Source organism: Brachyistius frenatus, unplaced genomic scaffold (genome assembly GCF_029030835.1).
Source record: "Brachyistius frenatus isolate BFR_SWC_R1_liver_20210118 unplaced genomic scaffold, ASM2903083v1 Contig_16, whole genome shotgun sequence".
In the NCBI taxonomy this organism is placed as follows: Eukaryota; Metazoa; Chordata; class Actinopteri; family Embiotocidae; genus Brachyistius; species Brachyistius frenatus.
Window position 1 is genome coordinate 2,930,753 of NW_027210615.1, and position 22,704 is coordinate 2,953,456.

At 41.3% G+C, this 22,704-nt stretch overlaps 1 protein-coding gene across 7 annotated transcripts in view; it reads right to left on the bottom strand.

The window, feature by feature from the left end:
- The window catches only part of agrn (agrin), a 283,677-nt gene that overhangs the window by 210,283 nt on the left and 50,690 nt on the right, over positions 1-22,704 (bottom strand). For 6 of the 7 annotated variants that reach the window (XM_069693990.1, XM_069693991.1, XM_069693988.1 and 3 more), the window contains exon 3: positions 247-267. The exons of the other annotated variant lie outside the window; for it this stretch is intronic. In XM_069693990.1, coding sequence (XP_069550091.1) covers positions 247-267 — 21 coding nt within the window. The remainder of the gene's footprint in view (positions 1-246; positions 268-22,704) is intronic. 7 annotated transcript variants of the gene reach the window in all.

Below are 22,704 nucleotides of genomic sequence, written 5' to 3' on the forward strand. Positions count from 1 at the left end.
GGCGGCTATGTGCATCTGCAGTATGTGGCATTGATCTTAAGGCTCCTCACATTGACTGTCATTTTAATTAGGCCTGCATAAAGAGAATGGCTCACATATAATTTGTTTTCATCAGATAAACGGTTTAAACGGCGACATAGCGGGATGCAAATTCCATGTAAAGTTGACTTCTTTTTTTTTTTTTCCCACAGGACATGAAGATTAAGCAGCAAAGTGAAGAAAAGTCTGGGAAAAGCAAGCGCTTACCTGCAACGATATATTTGTGAGCTTCAGTAGGCAAAGAGGGAGAAAAGCAGAAGGAGAAAAAAAAGTTGAATATTAGCACATAAAAAGAGCCATTAAAGTTTTGTTTTTGGATGTTTTGGAAAGGTGAACTGAAAGAGAAAGAGATGAATAAGCCCTGGACGGATTAGTGACAGAAAGCAGATGAGGGAGGGTGATGATGAGGAGTCTTTTCCCCAAGTAATAATCAGTGTCACTGGCAAAAATTTGCATATCAATCTTTGTAAATGCGAGATCGCCTCCCAAAAATGTTTTAATACATAAAATCACTTCCATCTTGCATCTATTTTGAATAATACCGAGGTAAAGATACAAAAACCTTTGTCCCTTTAGGCAGGCTACATTCAATAGAACAAGGCCCTGTGCCAACAAAGTATTGAAACTCTAAGTATGGCAGACCTGAACAAACCCATCCACCTCACACACCACCAACAGGGAATCCCCTCAGATATACAAAATCCTAAATCATGCTCATCTCCCTCTATCTCACACACTCGGGCTCACACAGACCTGTCAATCTGCTGTTTGCCCAGCTGATGCAGATTGAGGGTGAGCAGTGTTGACAGGGCATACGAGAGGCTCATCCATAAAACATGGACCGAGCCGGGCTGAGTGAGGGAGCTATTTACGAGGGAATAACACAGACACCACAGAGATCCCTCCATCGATTATTAACCAGGCACACGTAGAGACATTCTGTCCGTGTCCGAGGTACATATTGGCCTCGGATCAAGTTATGTTCTCTTTCGGGAAATACTGACAAACTGCCGCTGGTTTCAGACGATATTTGGAGCTTGGAGAAGACATTGTGATGCAGAGTTCGGAGGAGGCGGCCCGGCTGCATTAAGGATGTATGGAACGATGTGGAAGGAAGTCGGAGGTAGTTGTAACCCTAACCCATTCGTAATACAATGTTGGATTTTGTTATAAATTAATTTCATATTTAGATTAGACAGAAAGAGAGAGAGAGCGCACCCGATGTTCATACTTACTGTCATAACATAAGTGTAGCCTGCTTTGGATGTCCGCTATGTTTAGCACACATTTAGGTTCCGCTTTCTCCTTTAATAACACAAAAAATATACATATAGTTAAAGGTTAACCGTGCGCCTCGCGCTCTAGAGGATGCTGCACTGCAGTGAGCTGAGCTGAGCTGAGCTGCGTCTCACACAGACTGTGTGGCTGCTCCAACCTGTTGAGATGGTCAGCCAATAAAAAGCAAAAGTCCACCTGCATGGACTAAATCATAAACTGTCTGGCTTTAAGGTAAGCAAACATTAACTTAACGCTAATTTGTCCAGCAATGTGTTTATTTCACACAACATTAAGACTAATTGGCTTAAGCAAACAAAGCAGTTCCATGCCATAATTCTTCAAATATAAAAAGGGAACTTTACTTTTAACGTTTTGGCAACTGTAGGTATCACAGCGTATGAAGAACTAGTATATGTTATATTGTAAAAAAAAAGTATGTGATCAGGCCTGAAATATGTCCGACAAAAGACATTAAATTATAAGCTTATAGTCATAGTTATGTTTTAAACTTACCCTCAGTTGTGTGTAAAGAAATATATCCTGTTTTGATAGCATTATGACAGTACTAGCCTACCGTTGATCTCCCCTTTGCTTTTTCGGCGGGCCGTCCAGGCCACCATCCAGCCATGAGGCAGCTTCATTACCAGCCCACTAACAGTCAACTACAAAAATCCAGCAGTGGTTGTGCACAATAACCTCACACCCTGACAAAACAGGTGTTTTGATGGGTTGTCCCGGGGCGGGTGTTAGCCCGATGTCAGCTCTCCTCCTCTGTTCCACCCTCTTGCATTTCTCTTATCCTGCTTTCTCTGCTCTCGTCTTGATCCTCATTATTCCACACTGGAGTCTTTGAGGGAGCAAACGGTCTATTATCCAAAGATGGAGCTTAAGACAACTTAAAGCTCTGGAGGAGTGGCTATTTATTTGGGTTGAAAGACAAGAGCAAGAAGGAGGGAGTGTGTGTCTGGCCTGGCGTTCCCATATCACTTAGGCTAATGTGATTAAGGGTGAGCGAGAGGGGGATTTCATTTAGCTCTGAGTGTGTTGGTTCTAAGTGATTCATGTCAGGGAGTGTGTGTGTGTGTGTGTGTGTGTGTGTGTGTGTGTGTGTGTGTGTGTGTGTGTGTGTGTGTGTGTGTGTGTGTGTGTGTGTGTGTGTGTGTGTGTGTGTGTGTGTGTGTGTGGGGGGGGTCACAGGACTTCCATGATCAAATAAGAACGGCGGTGTGTAGTCAAGATGTTTTTCTGTGCCTGGTACCATAATTAGCACACATGAATGGCAACACACAAAGCTCACTGGTACCACCGTGGGTCACAAATTAACACAGTCCCCTTCATTAAATCTCATGCTATGCACATTATTTTTCATTTAGTTGTCAACTTTCGTGCAGAAATGTAGCTCCAAAGCCACCTCAAGGAATTCACTCTGCTGAATCTATTTGTTTTATGAGGAATATCTGACGGCCTTTTACGAAATGTTTTCGTTTCTGCAGCATCAAATAATAACGTTTTGTCAAAGCCGCTGGCGCCAGAGAAATATGCAGAAGGAGCCCTTTGATGTCGACACCGTGATCACCTGAGTCAGACAAGGAGGTCATGTGTCGCAGTTGAAAGAGTGACAGAGAGCATAAAAGGAGGAAATCTGGGATGTTTGGATGGAATAACAGGAGACTTTCACCCAGGAGTTCAAGTCTGTGAGGAAGCAAAAGTCAGTGTGTTTTTCTTACGTAAGTAAGCTACTTACTGTACGTTACATCACATATTTAGTGTGACATATATATATATATATATATATATATATATATATATATTAAATACAACATGTTAACCCAAACCATGATCTTTTTCTAACGCAAACACAAACGCAGATTTTCACCTGCGAGACCAATGTTCAAGTTCATGAGTAAGCAAAAATCCTTAACCCTACTTAGGTTGCGTATTTAACTTGTATGACATATATAATCTTACTGATGTAGCATTACTTATTTTAACCCAAACTATGATCTTTCTTTTAACCCTAACTAAGTAGTTTTGATGCCAAATTGCTAACGTTTCACATTTAACCCAAACCGTGATCCTTTCATAAACCTAACCACCTAAACGTAAAGCACCTTGTCTGTATCCTTGAGAGGTCAGCAGGCTGTGACAAAATGACAGTATGAGACACCCTCGGTGAAAACAGGTTGTATTTTATCAAGTACAAAACCAAATCCACCCATTAATGTGTAGCAGAAATATAAGTACGATTTTTGTATACTTCTTTTTTCATTACAACTGGATTAGTCGGGAGAAATATTGTTGCCTTTTTTATTGACATTTCTGAGTAAATGTAATTTATGTGTATAAATTATGAACTTAATATTTTTTTAATGATTGTTAATTCTGTTAAAGGATAAGTTAATACTACAGGTGACCCTATTAGGATGTTGTGCTTTCAGTTGACACAACTGCTCAATATATGTTCCTTTCGTGACATGAAATCTGTGTGCGTGTTGAGGGAAACACTCCTTATTTATGGGGCGTCCAGTGTTTGTAATAGTTCATTATTTAATGGCCTGATTGGACTAAAAAAGCAAAAGGTTTTATTTGGGCAAGAGCAATGCGACTTTAGAAGCAAGAGGACGACAGTAGTGTGTGTGTGTGTGTGTGTGTGTGTGTGTGTGTGTGTGTGTGTGTGTGTGTGTGTGTGTGTGTGTGTGTGTGTGTGTGTGTGTGTGTGTGTGTGTGTGTGTGTGTGTGTGTGTGTGTGTGTGTGTGTGTGTGTGTGCAGGGCCTCGAACATGGCAGATGGACCCACTGGACTTTTGAATGGGTTTTTGTGTGCTGCCACCTGCACACACAGACATTATACAGACAGACACAGAATGTCAATGGCACTTCAAACTCCAGCTCTCAAACACAGAAAAAAAAAAAAACTGTTCTCTGTATCAACACTTTCTCAGCAGTAAGTGGATATAGATACAGAGGCAAACAGAAAAAATACTGGTCTCAACATTTCAGCATTACAGAGAAATCAAAGAACGTGTTAAACATCAAATACTGAAAGCAGCTTTTTCTGTTAATGCTGTTAATGCTGTTAATGCTGTTAATGATGTTAATGCTGTCAACTGTAACGACGAGGACTCCCATCAGGATGAGTGTGTTTGTAACAGAGGAAGGGGGTCTTTGTTTGCCACTCAGCTGTACGCTGACTGCAAAAAGAGACCTCCCCCTCCTCCAAGAATACTGTCCCCTCTCAAAAAAAGACCCCCACACACACCAAACAAAAAGGAAGGATTTTACAGAGAGGAAGAAAAATGTGTCATCCCTCCCTCCCCCTCTCCAGCTCTATTGTACACATTCAAACACCGCCCTCTGTTTTCACATCGGTCGAGGCTTTAAGGGGGGGGGGGGGGAGCTGTGTGTTTGCAGAGAAGTGGCAAATCAGTCTGTGACGGCAATAATCAGCCTGCTTCATAATGACTGAGTCACAACTGTGACTGGGCACTGTTGTCTCAAACCGCCTCTCCAAACACTGATAATCCTCCAATACTTTGCACGGTCTGTCTCCTAGCTGCGAACTAGTAGTGGACATCAGGAGGTGGGATGAAAGCAGCTTTTTAAGATTCACAAAGGATGCATTGGAGATTCAGACAACATATGCGAGTCTGGACTGGAGAGCCTCTAGGTCAGCCACAAACAGGGCAAGAACTGGGAAAAAAGGAGGGGGAAAAGGGACTCGGACCAACAACTGCATTTTCTCACACGCAGGACACTGCGGGTTATAAAAAGTCCTATCAGTTTCCAGCTGTGAGGTGTATACAACCCTTTCACCGTCCCCTCCTTTTCTCCAGCGCTTGAATAAATAGAGGCTGAGAAATGGGCCGGACGGGAAGAAAGAGGAAGAAAAAACAAAAAAAGGAGGGAAGGATCCCCTTTGGTACTTGTTTACCTCATGCAACACATCCCTCATGTCGCCCCAATTTCACGTGGCCGTGGCGGACTTTGCCAAACAACCGTCTTGCCAGAAGAATAAGCAAGTCTCGCAGTGCTTATTTTCACAGTGATGGATCTGCCTCAGAGGACAGGAAACGAGACTGATGAGGTCATGCCGAGTGAGTTTTATAAAATCTCTGCCTGTCCTCATGCTGGACCATTTGGTTCTCGTATTTATTTTTGGATAAATTGGTGGAGGTGAGTTGGATCAGGGTGTCAAACACAAACGCGTTTCCCAGTCGGATTAAGAGTGTGTGACTGAGTCCATAAACAATTGGTTGAGTTTAGCCTAATCTCAAAGCACAGCAGCCACTTAAATTCCATAATGAACCATTTGCATATGCAAGTGCAGAGGCACTGTGATCATATATAAGAGAAGATAGAAACGCAAAGAAGGTTTTCCTTTCGCTCAAGCAGAGCCTTTTCACAAAAGTGTAATTTCACGCCATGCAAATCTGCCGCTTCTCCGTGGGCCTGGGCCTGCCTTGATTAATTTAGAGCGAGGGGAGACATTGAACACCCCAAAGCAGACATCAAGATAGACAGCCAGGACACGCTGAGAGAGCCACTGCTGCAGTGAAAATGAATTCACGTTGCTGGTTTTATTCAGTTGCATCTTCATTGTCTTCCTTAAGTGCCCACATAAATGACTTCTATATACAGTCTGGCATCAGGAATACTCATCTAAAAACCTAGATTATGTGATTGAAGGTGAGTTCAGACTTGATGAGTGAAAATGTTTCACGCTCCAGAGTCCTCGAAGGCTCATCTCTCTCCACAACTCATCATGGAGATACCGTGAATTCAGCTCCTTGTTAGGGAGGGACTGTTGTTGTTTTGAGCAGGGTGCTCCTACACGCGCACTCCCAGTCGAACATGTTCTCTATGCACGCCGTGCTGCAGTAATGTGCTGCGATTTAAAGGGGGTTTCATGTTCGCACTCCTCCTCTGTGGTCCTTTTACATCCAGCCCTTCAGCTGATGACATTAACGAGGAGGTTTGAGGCTGACAGGCCCCGCGTTCCTGACATTCCTGCTGTGGTGGGTCAGTCGTCTCGACTGGTTCTCCTCAAACCTCCACTGGTTCTCCTCAAACCTCCACACCGTACAAGTTTAAGATGAAGGTTCTACCAATTTTAGTAGGGTTATGAAAAGACTGAGTTTTACTGCCCAGCAGTGTGTTTTAGGTATAGTTGTATTTCTTTACTTGGCCACTAATTCTTGTTGTGCATGAGTGAAATGGAGACTTTCTTGTTCCCCATTACTTTTTTTTTTTTTTTTTTTTGCAAAAATTGTAAAGACCTTTGTATACCGCTAAGGTAAAAAGGCTCTACATCAATGCACACCATTTACCAATGGTGATAACTCTGAACGCTAGCAAAATATGTTTGCTCGGTTGGTTGAAAAATGATGCAAACTAACTAACTTGCTGTTAAGTCCTTTTCACAACTTACATTTGTGTTGCAAAATCCTAAACTACCAGCTGGTTTTGTGCAAATATCTTCTACAGAAATCTGTACAGTGAGTGGAGAGACTTAACGTTCAAGCACAACCTCGAGACACTATTTACAAGTAAAAAGAACTCCACTGGCCACAATCAGAAAGTGAAACCTGGCTTTTAAGAGAACACTAGATTGCTCAAAATAAAACTGCCATCTCATCTTTAGCTTGTCAAGTCCTCCCTGAAAGCTAGGCAATGATGGTTTTGTCCCAGACGCATTCATCAAACGGATCACAATGAAGAGTCCACTACAAAATACAGGTTTGGCATAGGGGTCCAATTGGTCTCACTGAGTAATTCAACCAAGCAGTTAATGTTGGCCGGGTCAAAGTCAAAAAGGCACAGGGAAATGAAAAGTGCCGGAATTCTCCATAAAGTAATGAGCCCAGTCATTCTTTCCTTGTGGTGCCAATAACATCACTGAATCCATTGCCCTACCCCCACTTTAGTATATCTATATATAGGTGTCCCACGCTTTAATGCCTCTTCCTTAAAGATCATTTCTATCCCTATCAAAAACACAGCCCTACTCCCTGTCAGCAAAATAGACGGATCATTTAATGGAGCCTAAAGCTCTCACTGTTAGCGCAAATGGCTTTTAATTTGGCCAATTAACAAGCTCATAAATTCATCAGTCGAGCCAGAGATTCATGGAATTAGACAGCAAGTACGAGAGTGAGGGGAAAAGGAGGGGAGGACAAGGACCATCAGCTTCGCACAATCCACTCAGGGGGCTCTACAGGGTGTAATTATAAAAAACGCATAAACAAAGGACCAGAACATTCTGTTAGGATCTGACACAAAAACTTTGATCCAGTCTTAAGAGATGAAATCTGAACTGATGATGAATGCGGGCTGAAGTGGTTAGCCAGCAGACAGGAGTGTGCCGAGGACGGTAATGGAAAAGTGTAACGTCCTTGGCTGCTGACAGGTAGATGAGGGGTATTTTAATTTGATTCATGTCTGCCCACTAGCAGAGAGGACTGCGAGATCAGTGTAGTGGTTAATGAAGGAGCAGCCTGGCGCGTTTAAAAGGTAAATGTCCATTAAAAGGTCCAGTCAGGATTCCTACTGAAACAAATGAGGCAGGAAAGGCTGTCACACCCCAAACTGAAGACATGTTTCTACAGGGGAACTGGAGTCTTTCACTATGTAAGCTAATGGGTCTCAAAGGGATAAGCATTCAGTATTCTTCACAAACTCAAACAGAACATATAATTCAGTGAAAGTTATTATCTTAAATAGGCCGATAATCTAGTTAGCATGCTGTCCTGCAGAGTTAAGGGCAGCTGTTTTCCTGTTCTCACTGAAGAGTCTGTGCTGAAGATGCACGACCGGCATACAATTTATTTGCAACATTTTTGGATAATCAGTTCATCATGCCTAAATTAAGCACTTAAAAGTGGAATCCAGCCTTTCACACTCCAGGATTCAGTCCGACTTCACCAGAAAATGAAAACACTGGCTGATTGTTCAAGAGAGTTAAAAATGGCCGATGTTTACAAAGGCGACCTCTAGTGGTCGTAGTAAGATGGGGGAAAGGGGGAAGTCAGGTGACGTAGTATAAAGAATGTCCACACAGGGTGAGGTCAGGGACTTACATCATGGAGACGACTGTTTGTGTCCCAGGTGGAAACAAAAGTCAACGCTGAATTATTTTTACGTATGTAAAGTTTAACTGTTTAACTTTCATTACTTACATAACAAACATACTTACCGTCTTTCACCCCAACCAAGATCCTCCCCTTAACCTCACCAAGTAGTTTTGGAGCCTAATCATTACCAAACAGCGACCTTTTCATAATGTTTTTATTAGTGTTACCATGACAACAAAGGTCCAGTATGACTTTCGCTGGTACTGTCCAACGACCATATACTACATGTTGATCTTCCAAATGTTGTTTAGCTATCATGATGCGTTGGTCCTACAGAGGAGGCTGAGAACATTTGAGATATTGGGGGTCATTGGAAATTAACCAATTTTTGGGTTTCAGTATAAAGACGGATTGAAGGATTTACAACTTTGATATCTTCAGGTTTTTGACTGTTTGACAAATCAAAAAAATGTCAGACTGAAGTGTGGGAAACTGAGAGGATAGGAATAGTTAACAGACTAATTGCAAATAGAAACACAAAATACCTACAGTTGTTTGAATCTGATTATTCTCAGGTGAGAAGAGATTTATTTTTGTACTTCTTTTTCCAGAACAAATCAATACTGTTAAAGACTTTGGCCTTGAATAAAGACACACTTTGTGTTGACTCCTAAAACAAGTGATACTGCAGTTGCAGCTTACATTTTTATTAACCCCAAAAGATTTTCCGAGCATGGATGCAGATGACTTAAGATATTTAAGAGCAGATGTTGTTTGTTTGAACCGCACCCGTATCTGAAGCCTAACCGCGATGTCATCAATATCCATAAAAGTCAGAGTCTTTCATCATCAGACATTGTCTTTCTATTCTCCAGCAGAAAAACTGACTGGAACGTGGACAAAGCTGCTGTTTTTGTCTTGTGTGGGCCAAGATAAAGCACCCAGTGAAAAGGTTGCCATCCATCTTCATCCGTCTGGCATGTGCTTTAGTTACATCCGCCCTCAATGTAGCCTGTGTCCTTTATGCTCTCTTTGTATGTGCGTATTTCTGTGTGTGTGTGTGTGTGTGTGTGTGTGTGTGTGTGTGTGTGTGTGTGTGTGTGTGTGTGTGTGTGTGTGTGTGTGTGTGTGTGTGTGTGTGTGTGTGTGTGTGTGCGTGTGCGCGCGTGTGTGTTGGAAGTAGTACAGAGGTTAATGAAGTGCATCCACCTTTCTTCCTCAATCAAAATGAAAGAGACTTCATTAAGCAGACTCAATGTAATTCTATGCTCGTCAGACAAGCATGTACGTCTACATAAACCAACACAGAGGCACCTGGGGACGGTCTTCAGAGTTGTACATTTGGGACGACGAGATCTCTGCATATGACCACAGACACGTTTATTAACCGGATGCCAAATAGGTTCTCTAAAGGTTTGTTTTTCTTTCCAATTTAAATTCAGGTTAAAATTCTCAGATCTTCCGACAGCTGGGTACCAAACTCCAGCTCTTTTATGGCACCGACTGAATTGCTTCAGTATTATCTACTATCAAAATACGCCTCGTGGCTCAGAACCAAATTTTGATGCCTAGGCTACATCCACACTAATATAATACATTTTCATTTTAAAACGCATAACATTTCCTCCGGTAACACCGAAGTCAATCTCATCATCATCAGTGAGCCACAGAAGTAGCCTCTATTTGGACACCCAGGAAGATAAAATTATTTGGTTTCAACTTTGGTAAGTTTTTCTTCAGGATGCCTTATTTCACTCTTCACATTTTTGGCGAGTGATAGCATGCGAGGTGATTGGAGGACATCAGTAAATTGTAGCGTCTAGCAATAACGCGCTTAGGGGACATCTGTTAAGTGTAGCTGCAGAACAAAAACCTGAATTACACTCTCCCCCTCTAAACTGCATGAAAATTAAGGATTTGTACCGCAATGTGTTATAGAATTTTATTTTCTTTAAAAGAATTTTATTTCAAAATCAAGATATCACAAGTGTTATTAAAACTGTTTGAATGATACCCAGCGCTACATCTTCCTTCAACCAATTTCAACCTCTCAAATGTTTGTTGTTTGGGTAGCACTTTCTCAAATGGCAGGATCTTCCTGAATTTCCATAACTGAAGTGATGTGTGCTAAATGCCAACCCTTTCATTTTGTTTTCAATAGGTCAGTCTGACCATAACTGATGTGGAACATATGGAAAATGATCAAATAAACATTTCAAAATGGGGATATCAGCATCATGTACTGATGTCCTGTATCTCTTTTCCTTTCCCTCATTACTGCCTCCTTCCCTGCTGTCCTTTTCGTTCTCGCCACCCCTTCCTCTTTCTCTCGACATCCTTTCATCGCCACCTCCCACACATTTCAGGGTCGCTGGGGAAGCAATCGTCTTAAGTGTTCTGGCTGACAATGAGAGCTGATGAGAAACCTTCCTGAGAGTTCTGGCTGGCAAAGGTAAGCTTCTGATCCAACCTGCACTGCATACAAATGTTGGCGGCTCATCTGTGCCTTCTCACTTCCTCCTCCTTATTCTGGAAGCTTTTATCTAATCATAAATCCCTGCACACGACAAACAAAACTCACTTCTTCACCTTAAAACCATGGTCCACGCAGGAGAAAAATAAAGGAAGAGAACAATTTGCCCACTTATAGAGTTGATGTATATTTCGATGAAATATTTTCATTGGTGCAAAACCAATCTAAAAGAGTCCATTACAATTCAATTTTGTTCCGATAGAGTTGTCACATGCTTCAGGTCAGGATCTATGTCAGTGTCATTCTAATCTCTTTATGGCCACCTTCGAAGAGGACGTCATTACATGTGATAGAAAATCTCAGCAACAAAGGCGAGACATTGCTGACTCGGCGCACCTTTCCCATAATCCTCTCAGCCTTGGGGACCCCGGTTCAGCTATTTCATCTAAAATAAAGGGCAACAGAGGTTTCCAGTGGGGAATCAGCAAAACCCAATCTGAGAAGAGAGAAGAAAAAAAAGGAAATTTCTCTCCAGCAGCCGGTGAGCAGTTTCTTTGATTTCACATCAGCAGTCGTCATTCATCCATCCAAACCAGCTGTCTGAATCACAGACTACCATATAAACAGGAATCTGCCCCCAAAGTGCATGAGTCCCTGCACAGCCCAGATCCTCAACACAAATGAACCTGTGAGCATTACACATGAATAATAACTCCACTGACAACTGTGTTCTACGGAGGATGAGACGCACGCAAAATTGATGACACGCGTGACAGATTGTAACTTGATGAACTTTTCGTTACTTGATGCTGGTGTCAGAAAATCAATCTTGGCGCCGCTTCCTCTTGCTCTGTCATGTGTCATTACATAAACGTTAAAAGCCAGCAGACAAGTCAAAGACAGTGGGAAGTTATGAATGCTTTTCACCCATGGATTTGTTTGCCTTCCTTACTTCATGCATCAAAATGAAGGCATCCTCCAAAGGTGCTGCGATTTGATGAATGCCAAGACTAAGCAATATTGCAACCAGCATTATGTTTCATAACAAAAAAGAGAACTACAGACTGACCTGCTGACAATTAGAGTTTTACAAAAGCTGATTCGTGATTAGCAGCATCATTCAAACTGGCTGTGGAGAAGACACTAAACGAGTACTGAAGAACACCTCGGAAGGGGTCGAGTCACAGTAACTCCATCAGGAGATGGGAATAAATGCTCTGAGAAAGCTAGAAATTGGACATGAAGTCTACCCTACATTGTTTTGAACTGAAACGAGTTTTTTTCTGACTGTAAATGCATACTGTAAATTTGAAGCTTTATCATGATCATCACTGGCCCTGACGCGTAACAGCAGTATGTGAATGTGGTCTGAAATTGATTAAGCCTGAGACTTTAGGAGGAAAAACAACAACAGTAAGGTTACAACAGTAATCTTATATAATACATAATTCCTTACATAGTTGAAAAGCAACAATGGAGTTCTCTTCTTCCAATCTGGAGGACATTGTAGAGATCCATTAAATTAGAAATGAAAAAGGTTTTATAGAGATCTAGATTACATAAAACATTTATGTGATCCCTATATTTCAACATGTAGGAGGCTCTTTAAAAATTCTCAACAAATTTCTTAGAAGAAACAGCATGAAAGAAGTAAAAAAAAAAAAAAAAAAAAAAAAAGTGAAAACCTTCACATAAAGCTACTGGCTTGTTTACTTGCACACATTTACAAGGTTCAATGTCTAGTGATTTGTTTGTAGACAAATTCAGCAACATCACTATTTTATGAATTAGAAAATATTTTGTAGCTTTGTATAAATAGCTGTATTTTACATATAAGCAGAATAAATATAATTAAACCTAAATTAAATAGATTAAATTGAAAACAGAACAGTTAAATTTAAAGGCCTTTTAATAGTTTATTTTCTCCCACCAAACAAAAGTTCACAACCATCTGAAGCATGTCTTAATCACAGATTTCATTTTAGGCTTATTGCATAAAACGCCATTCAAATCACAATAGTTTTTTTTATCCTGTGGAACCCACAGCTCATGAAATTGATCTAATAGATCTGTGTTTTGAGACTCCAAACCAGACCGCTCTATTAGCAAACAAGGCCAGCCTCTTGTATAATGGACCAGGAGAGGGATGTGAAATCAGTCTAATTGGCTCTTGGTGGATTTAATAGCATCACACAACAGTCATGTCACGAACCACTAATTAAATGCTGTAATCAGCAGGCCGCCTCGTATACTGAGCTTTTCATGTGGTGTTCAACAGTCATGCCAGGGGGCTGGAAAGAGGAGGGTGTGTGTGTGCAAGTATGCATGTATCTGTGTGTGTGTGTGTGTGTGTGTGTGTGTGTGTGTGTGTGTGTGTGTGTGTGTGTGTGTGTGTGTGTGTGTGTGTGTGTGTGTGTGTGTGTGTGTGTGTGTGTGTGTGTGTGTGTGTGTGTGTGTGTCCATCCCTTGACACTATCATCATGGGCTGGAGCAGGTGTGCAGGCAGGCACCATTTGATCTACAGATCCACTGAGGCTGAAAGTCTGGAGACGTGGTGAGAGGATGTGCTCGATAACTGAGAGGTGCTAAAGGCTTCGGGGGTTCATGAGCTTAGTTGCTCTTTGGGTATATTAACGGGCAACTGATAATTACTTTCAGAAGTGGATAATGTATCTATTAACTATTTTGAATCATCAAATAATCGTGAATAGATTGTATAAAAAAAGAAGCTCATCGGTATTATCAACTAGGCTGCTGATTACTTTGTCAATCAATCAAGTGATTGTTTTGTATGAAATGTGAAGTATTGAAAAAAAAAAAAATAAAAAAAAGAAGAAGCCCAAAGCAACATCAGATGTCTTATTTTGTCTGATCAACAGTCCAAAACCAAACATAATCTGATCAGTGATGATATGAAACAGAAAAGAAGAAAATCCTTCCAGTGGACAAGCAGGATACAGAGAATGTTTAAGCAGTAAGGCTTTAAAAAAATGACTGAAATGATCAAATCTGTTTCAGTTATATTTTCATAAAAACATATTGTTTCCTTTTAAATCCCTGCTTTTATGTAACTCCCCTCGGTTTCTATCTTGAATGTATTACATTTATGTTTCTATAAGTGAAAAGATAAAAATGTGGGTTTGACTTCCGACTACATCCCTAAAAATAATCTCTCGGGAAAACTTTCTTCTGACCTAAATAAAACCCCAAAAGGTGAAAAGAAGTTTTATTGGACATGTTTATTGTGACTGTCCGACTCTTCTAGGTTTAAATTCTTATCACTTTCTGCTGCCGATTGTTTTTCTTGTTTTTCTTTCTTATGGAAAAGAGCCCGTAGAGTCAATATGAAATAAATGATCTATGATCAAGCTACCAATTTTTAACATCTCCTTTTAATGGATTAAGAAACCATCATTGCCAGGGCACAAACTGGATCCACAGTAAAACTCCAGAGCTGGCCTCACGCTGCAGACAAACCGCAGCCTTATTTAACATCCATTAGCTTCCCAACATTTACCAGCCCGCAGCAGATGGCCCAGGAGCAGCACAAATCTAATTGTCTCTGCTAATCTTCCAGCTGTTTGAATAGCAGGAGAGATAGAGAGTAGCTGAAGCCATTTAACATCTGAGGTTGCACTAAGGGTCATTTCCCCAAAATGAGAGATGTGATATGCTGCAGTAAGCACCAATATAACCATCCTGACTGATGGAAGTTACTATGAGGTGACATCTGGAGCTTCTACAATGAATGCTTCAACATGAACACCCACCTGTAGCCTTTATAACAACCAAAACCCGCTTGTGCCTTCTTCCATTAACATGCTAAACAGTGAAGACAAATTATGGGACACAGAGGCCCACAGGGTCTTTGTTAGGATGGACAGGTTGTACAATATGTCGTCTTTAGTTTGTGCAATGTCATGTGGGCAGTATTGGTTTTAAGTTATAAAAAGTGCAAACAGCACTTGGATGTATGTACATATAAATAGTGGTATGTGACTGACTGTCTCTGCACTCAGCAACGATAGCCCAAGAAAAATGTCCCTTAGGGGACAAAATAAGTACAGTGTTGTAATGTACGAGGTGAGATCAAAAAGTTTCAAGACTGTTCTTGTGATGCCAGTACAGTGACATGCAGAGCCGAGGGAAGCCATAACCTTTGTACTCAAAGTTACATCCTTTGATCAACATCAACCTGAGTTACACTTGTTTTTGTGACCACTGGTCACATTTGTGAATTCAACATGGGCCTGAATGTTAAACAGAGAGCGCACATCAAATTTTGTGTCAAATATTTGGGGAACAGAAAGATGTAACAGTGAGGCAGATCTAGTGGGTAGGGGTGGTGAGGAGGGTCGATTGAGTTGTTGCAGGCGAGGAACTCGTGCGTTTTCAGAACACTGAGCAGGTGTGTTGTCACGTTGGAGAACCCGCTTGCCATCGTACCACAGTTTAGGTCATTTGTCATTTTAGGTCCAATTTTATTTTCTATCTACATGCTTCCACTCGGCCAAATCCTCCAACGACACGATGTATCTTTTCATTGCTATGCAGACGACCCACAGATATACCTTCCGCTGAGACCTGGCGACCCAAAGAGCCTGGATGCTGTCTTAGATTGTCTCTCTGACATTAACTGTTGGATGTTCAAAACTTTCTTCAGCTCAACAACTCAAAATCAGAAGTCATATTGTTCAATTCCCCAAACGAGTCTCCACCAGTCTCATTAAAAGTCAACTTGGTCCCCTGTCTGCTTATTTAAAACCTGTTGCCAGAAACTTGGGAGTAATGTTTGACTCTCAGTTAAGCTTTGAAACACCGATCAAAAAAATGGTCCAGTCCTGCTTCCTTCAATTAAGAACCATCTCCAGAATCAAACCCATACTGTCACACTCTGACCTGGAAAAAGTAATTCACACACTCATTTTGTCTCGACTCGATTACTGCAACTCCCTCCTTTCTGGCATAAACCAAAAATCTCTCTCCCGCCTCCAACTAGTCCAGAATGCAGCAGCTCGGCTTCTTACTGGTTTTAACAGACGACATCACATTACTCCAGTTCTGGCCTCTCTCCACTGGCTCCCGGTTGGTTTTAGGATTGATTTTAAGATTTTGATGATCACTTTTAAGGCCCGCCTGGGTCATTTATTTATTTGTTTGTTTTCTATTCCATTTGCTCGTTTTGGTTATTTGTTTGGTTTTGTTGTATTCATTACCTTTATGGTTTGGTCTTTTTTTGCCTCCCGTTTTCTTAAATGTTTACCAGTATTGACGTTATGTACGACTATGCTTTGCTTCTCTGTAGAGCACTTTGTAAACTCTGTTTTTAAAGGTGCTATATAAATAAAGTTATTATTATTATTTATTATTATTGCTTTATTGCCGTAGGCTTACTGAAGCCATGTCAAGGGTCTCAGTTGCTGACTTCCAGAGTTTGCCACAAATTTGTATGTGCTCTCTTTGCTCACGTCCATGCTGAAATTGCAAATGCACATGTGCCAGTGGCCGCAAAAACACGTGGAACATAGGTGCTGATGCTGATCGAGCTACATTATTTGAAATACTTGAAAGTTATTACTTCCCCCTGTGCTTTTATTGTGCTGTACTTAATGTGGAACAGGAACAGTCTTAAAACTTCTCGATCGTACCTTGAATATCGCATCATATCACAGCAGTAGCACAAGAGTAAGCTGCACTGCTAACTCCATTTCCCATAATCCTCCACTTAAATGCCATCATTATTATGTTGAGCTTAGTGACATGGGAATGAGGGCTTCGCTGCAAAATCTGCTCCACACAGATAATTCAATTAGTGACGACAGAAGGTAGAGGAGGGATGTGAGAGGACGGTGTGTGAGCGTGTGAGCGTGCACATGATGGGTGTGTGTGTGTGTGTGTGTGTGTGTGTGTGTGTGTGTGTGTGTGTGTGTGTGTGTGTGTGTGTGTGTGTGTGTGTGTGTGTGTGTGTGTGTGTGTGTGTGTTACAACACACAGGCCTGTGAGTCGTGCTGCCCCACTATTTTTGGGCTTCCTTCCAGTTTTACGTCAGCAGCTCACCCCCATCCGCTCGGCACTCTGAGCACCCAACAATGGCCACCTATGTTCCCACAGGGAGAGCAAGGGATGCCGCTATGCTGTGCCCTCCACACACACACACACACGCACACACGCACACACACACACGCACACACGCACACACAGCTTGGTTGGCATGACAAGGTCCACATGGAAAGCTGTGTATATATCTGCTTGCATGTGTTTATGCATGTATGCACCACATTTCCAGCCAGCAGTAAACTCTCCCAATATGATGTAGCTTTGCAGAAAAAAAATTAATGAGGGAAACAGAAAGGACTCCCAACACGTCACACACACACACACACACACACACACACACACACACACACACACACACACACACACACACACACACACACATTCCTCCACACCCAGTCTTTCACGAGGTGAGATCTTTTTTTATAGACTAACCACAATAAACAGCACAGAAAACAATGCCATTGTAACTACGGCTGGTGTTTTGTGTGGCGTTGTAGTGCGCAGGATGCTTCGGTTCTCTATTACGTTCACGTCTTTGACTCGACATCAGACACAGTGAAAGCGGAGACGTCAGACTCTGAGAAAGAGGGGAAGTGGAATTCAGGGTAAGATGCTGCTGCAGCCATCTGGTTAAGCCATTTTGTGAGTTGAGGAGTTAGGTTTCATACTAAGTGTTCACCGGGGGGGGGGGACAATGGAGAAATTACAATCCATCTTATCTACTAAAACACAAACAGACAGGCTGCCATGAGGAGCTGCCAGCATGTAGAAGGAACCAGGATACAGTGAAATCACAACAATGAATAATATACAACCGTTGCGTGATTCTTGAGGAAGTTTTTACTTGAAGCCCCTGAGGGAGGTCGGACCCTGTCACAGACTGGCAGGGGGGACGGCATCTTACTCAAGGACACTCCAGCATGCTGTCTACTTGTTGACAGGAAGATTTAAGCCTCGCCTAAAACCTGATGTCACGCTACCACCACCACTAAGTAGTTCAGCACAACCGAGGAGTCTCAACAGCCACTTATTTACGATGTGCTGACAGTGATGACAGGCATTGATAAAAAACAAAGTTGTACGATAACGAAGTCCAAAAGTTTACAGTACAAAACTTTTATTAGCAGTCGTTTACAGTGTCAGCGTTTCTTAGGGAGCTTTAAAGCATCAACCTGGAGTAGAAAAACGTAAGTTCAAGAACGTCAACATGAATAGAAGCCTGATGTTTGGCATTTATGTTTGAAGTAATTTGTAGTCTCCTTGACTGATTACAGGAAACACTGAATTATCAAGTAATCAATAAAACAAGGGACTGACAGGACTGAAGGAATGTTTTATTAATTTGTACTAATCTACTGCTGACTTTCACAGTAAAATGATATGCAGTAACTATATACAAAAAAGGTCAGCGAATATCAACCTGATTCCTGTCAATTCTTTTAAATAATCCTAAATATGAATATTAACCTCTGGTGGACCTCTAGTTATTTCCTGGCCTTAATTGATACATATCATGCATCTTCTTCACCATTCATGTGTGTGAATGTATCTATGCTGCTTATAAAACCGAAATGTATCGTGACAGTTCTCATTCATTGTTAATAGCACTCTCCACAGTGCTGCAATAACACCAAAAAAAAGTATTATACAAGCACAGCTCCCATAAGAAGGAAGTGCACCACTGGAGGAGAGCTTCAGCTTCTTCAGAGACGTGCCCAACCTTAACCCACCTTTAAGTAGGGATAAAAAAAAATTGTAAAAAAAATTCCCCTCGGGGATTAATAAAGTAAATACCTACCTACCTACCTAAATCCTGATTTTCAAATATTCAAATGGTAGTTGATATATATAACAATATCGGTTAGTATATGTGAATATCGCTCTTTGTCCTTTTCCCTGTTTTTAACTGTGCCTGGTTGTGATGCATTATGCCCGTCAGTAGGTGGCGGTAATGCAACTAAAAGCTGTCTTTTAAGCAACATAAGGATAAGAAGAACACGTCGCTATGAGGCTTCGCAGCTTTGCAGGTAAAACTACGTGGCGCTGTGAGATTAGAAAGATGACTACAGCCGTCAAGAAGTTCATTGTGGAACTCCATTAAAAAAGCAAGGATGAGTTGCAGTGCAAACGCTAGGTGAAGCTGGAAGATCATCAGCCGACCACAGCTGTGCATAATCATTAGAGAGTGAAGTAACAAGAAACGGTCCATCCAGGTGGAATGTCTGACTTGGTCACCATTTTGGTTTCGCATTTTAGCTCAAATTTGCTATTTGGCACCAAACATAAAGTGAGGACTATTGGAATGTCATTAGTTTTGATATTTGGTTTTGGGGCACAAAACTAAGGAGGACCAATGTCAGTGAAATTTATTCTTTGAAATATCGGCACCAATTTTTATGGAAATCACTGTAATAGTTGCTGAGATAATTCAGTCTGGATCAAAGCGGTGGACCAAACAAACTGACAAGCAGATGCTGCTGGCAAGTTTCAAAACCTGAAAGCTCACCTAAATGGTCAAGCTAATTGAGGAAAGAAAAAACTACTGAGTGATATTGAGAGCTGAATATAACTGGTGGATTACAACAGTGGAACTGACACAATTGTGGGTGAATGGAAGAAGAGGGAAATAATGAGCGAATGAAAGACTGAAATCCACATCCATGTCCAAGTGATTAGCTGTGAAGCTCTACCCATTAGGCAAATGATGATTATTGGCTCATGATTATTAGGCTATTACAGCATCATTAAAATGACATTAGTAGCCCATTCTGTGTTGAGCGCAGTTAGACGCAAACACATCAGGGCCACACGAGAAAATTCTGCCCACCAGATTTACCACAGAAACAGAATTAACACGCACACATGCTCACTAGGGATTCACTATAACATGTATAATTTTTAATATGATAAAAAAAAACAGTACTCATACTGTGCATAGAAATATTCCGATTTGTTGGTGTAACGTTAACTGTAATTTACAAGCAAATTCAGTTGTGTGAAAGTGGTTCAGTAACACAAGATCAGATGTACAACAAACCACAGTAACATGTTACTTTTACTGATCATTTGGAGGCTAACTGATTCGCTTATGCTTACGTATAAAACCTTTTTGTGTAATTGCTTGTTCATTAAGCTAAAAAATAAAGTATTTTTCAGTATTTTGCTGGATCATTAAGAATACTGTTAACACAGAAATACCCCAAAATATCCTTATATTGTTTCAGGGTCATACCAACCAGCCACTAATGCTCACACAGTCTGAGACAGAAGGGAAGAGAGAGAGGAATGTAGGAGCAGGCTGACACAGGATCAGCTTCAGACACGTATGAACTTGTCTCATCTCTTCTCTTCTCTTCTTCTCTCTTTAAGTCTCTGCCTCTCAGAGCTGCACCATTCCTGCCTGACATCTCAACTCTTTGCTTAGGTGTGCCTTTCATTCTCTATTCTCCTGTGACACACACACACACACACACACACACACACACACACACACACACACACACACACACACACACACACACACACACACACACACACACACACACACACACACACTTCAACAGCTTTGAAGTCTGTCCAGTACATCGTTTTCTCATTTAGCCGTGAACCGAGGAAGAGGCTCTGGGAAAATACCAAAGTCCCATGTCGGAAGTCACCCATGCTGGGAGTGGGAGTGGGAGTGGGAGTGTGTGTGTGTGTGTGTGTGTGTGTGTGTGTGTGTGTGTGTGTGTGTGTGTGTGTGTGTGTGTGTGTGTGTGTGTGTGTGTGTGTGTGTGTGTGTGTGTGTGTGTGTGTGTGTGTGTGTGTGTGTGCGTGTCTCAGGAGGGCCAGTCATTATGGGTGAATGGGCAGGATGGGACTAGAGCTGTCACGTGGAGGGGCTCAAGTTGCACACACACACACACACACACACACATTCCGTAAAATAGGTGGGCGTCCCAGTGCCTGTCACTGTGTGGGATCCCCTGTCGTACACTGGCACAGAGGCACGCAGCATTTTACACACATGCATGCACACAAACACACAGGCAGTCACGTCACTGGTATGATTGCATGCAGGGATTAACACGAGAACACGCACACGCAGTTTTCAAAAGCTTTTTGCTTGTGAATTCACAGACACCTGAGAGTGACAATTTTGTCATGATTTGACGTGTTAGAAAGCACCGGTTAAAAAAGAAAAGAGGATACGGTGGGCTGTAATTTTGCAAGCCATAATAAGTGTTTAGTAATTTTGTCTGAGCAAACCATCTACTTCCTAAACTGCTCTTAGCATTCCACAGAAAAGACAGACACATGGTGGCGAACCAAGATACGGGAAGGAGCGGGATGAGAGAGATACGAGTTCTGAACAGAAATAACTCATTTATACGAAATCCTACAGCAAATCTTTCTGTTCAAGTTTATTGATGAACAAAATCTGCATATTTGTATGTGAATATTTATGGAGAAGAATTTGTTAAATATATGTGGACCAGAATTTTCCTATGTACATGTAGTTATATGCATATCAGCGTTTTCTCATCGTAACTCTGTAAGATGCATGTCAGCATGAAATATAGCTCATGTTCCTACGATAAAATGTAACCGGTCCTGCTGAGATATGGGATGGACTGCAGGATGCCACTGATCGTAGAGATTTAAGAGTACATAGAAATTCTTGATTTTTCGATATTGTATAAATAAATTTGACACATAATGGGTCCCTGGAATAATTACAAATTTGGTCCTTTGACACAACTTATACTCAAAATCTGACAGACTTCCTTTCAATTCCAAATAAACATCATTTTTGTCAGAAACGTCCATATTTCTTTAACTGTTTGCCAGCTTGCTTCACACTTAACATGTTTAGTTAAACAGCTGGTGTCACTGGACTAAAAGACTCTAAATGACATGAATAAATAACTGAAATTAATTAAAAAGGTCCAATGTGGGATCTTTTGGCAGAAATGGGATATGATATTTAGTAATTTCATATATAGCTAGGCATAGTTGTGTTTTCATTATCTTTGAATGAGCCCTTCAAATCTACATAGGGGGGCGGGTCCTCCTCTGGGGAGTGCGGCATGTTGCACTGACATGTTTCTACAGTAGCCCAGAAGGAACCAACCAAACACTAGATCTCTTCTTTTGTGTTTTTACCTTACGTTAAATTATCTTACTTGTGTACAGGAGGACAGCGAGTGGAGGGGTGTTTATTTGGTTGCAATCTGCAACCTCAACACTAGATGCCTCTAAATCCTACATGTGGCTCCCTAACAAGTATTACTTAGTATTATTAATTTATACCTAATTATGTCAGCAAGTCCTACAAATGAAATGACAAAATATTTCCTTGGACCATGCCTTCTCTATTACCACGTAGAAATGTTTTCTGATCTGATACCTCTCCTGGCAGGGTAGCTTCTTTTGTCTCTAACTTTCAAAATTGTAGTTGAAAAGTAAAACTGCTTTATGGTGGCATAGTGCTGGGGTAAAAGGACTGGTTAGGTTTAAGAAAGATCAATGTTTGGGTTAAAAATTTGAACTTTGTAAATGTTAGAGCAGTTTTGGCATTTCTCTTGAAAGGACAGTTTGAATTATATATTCCTTTCCGAGGTCTTTCAAAGAAACCACTACATACGAATTTCTTTTAATTAAACTATTGGAAAACTATGGGACAGAAGAAAAAGTGTTAAAAGAGGATAAGAAAAATAAAGAGAGGCACATAGACCTCTCCAGCAACAGCTCTCCTTGTCGGAGCAGCAGAGGTCTGCAGCTGGAAGAAAGATTGCTGGAATTCCT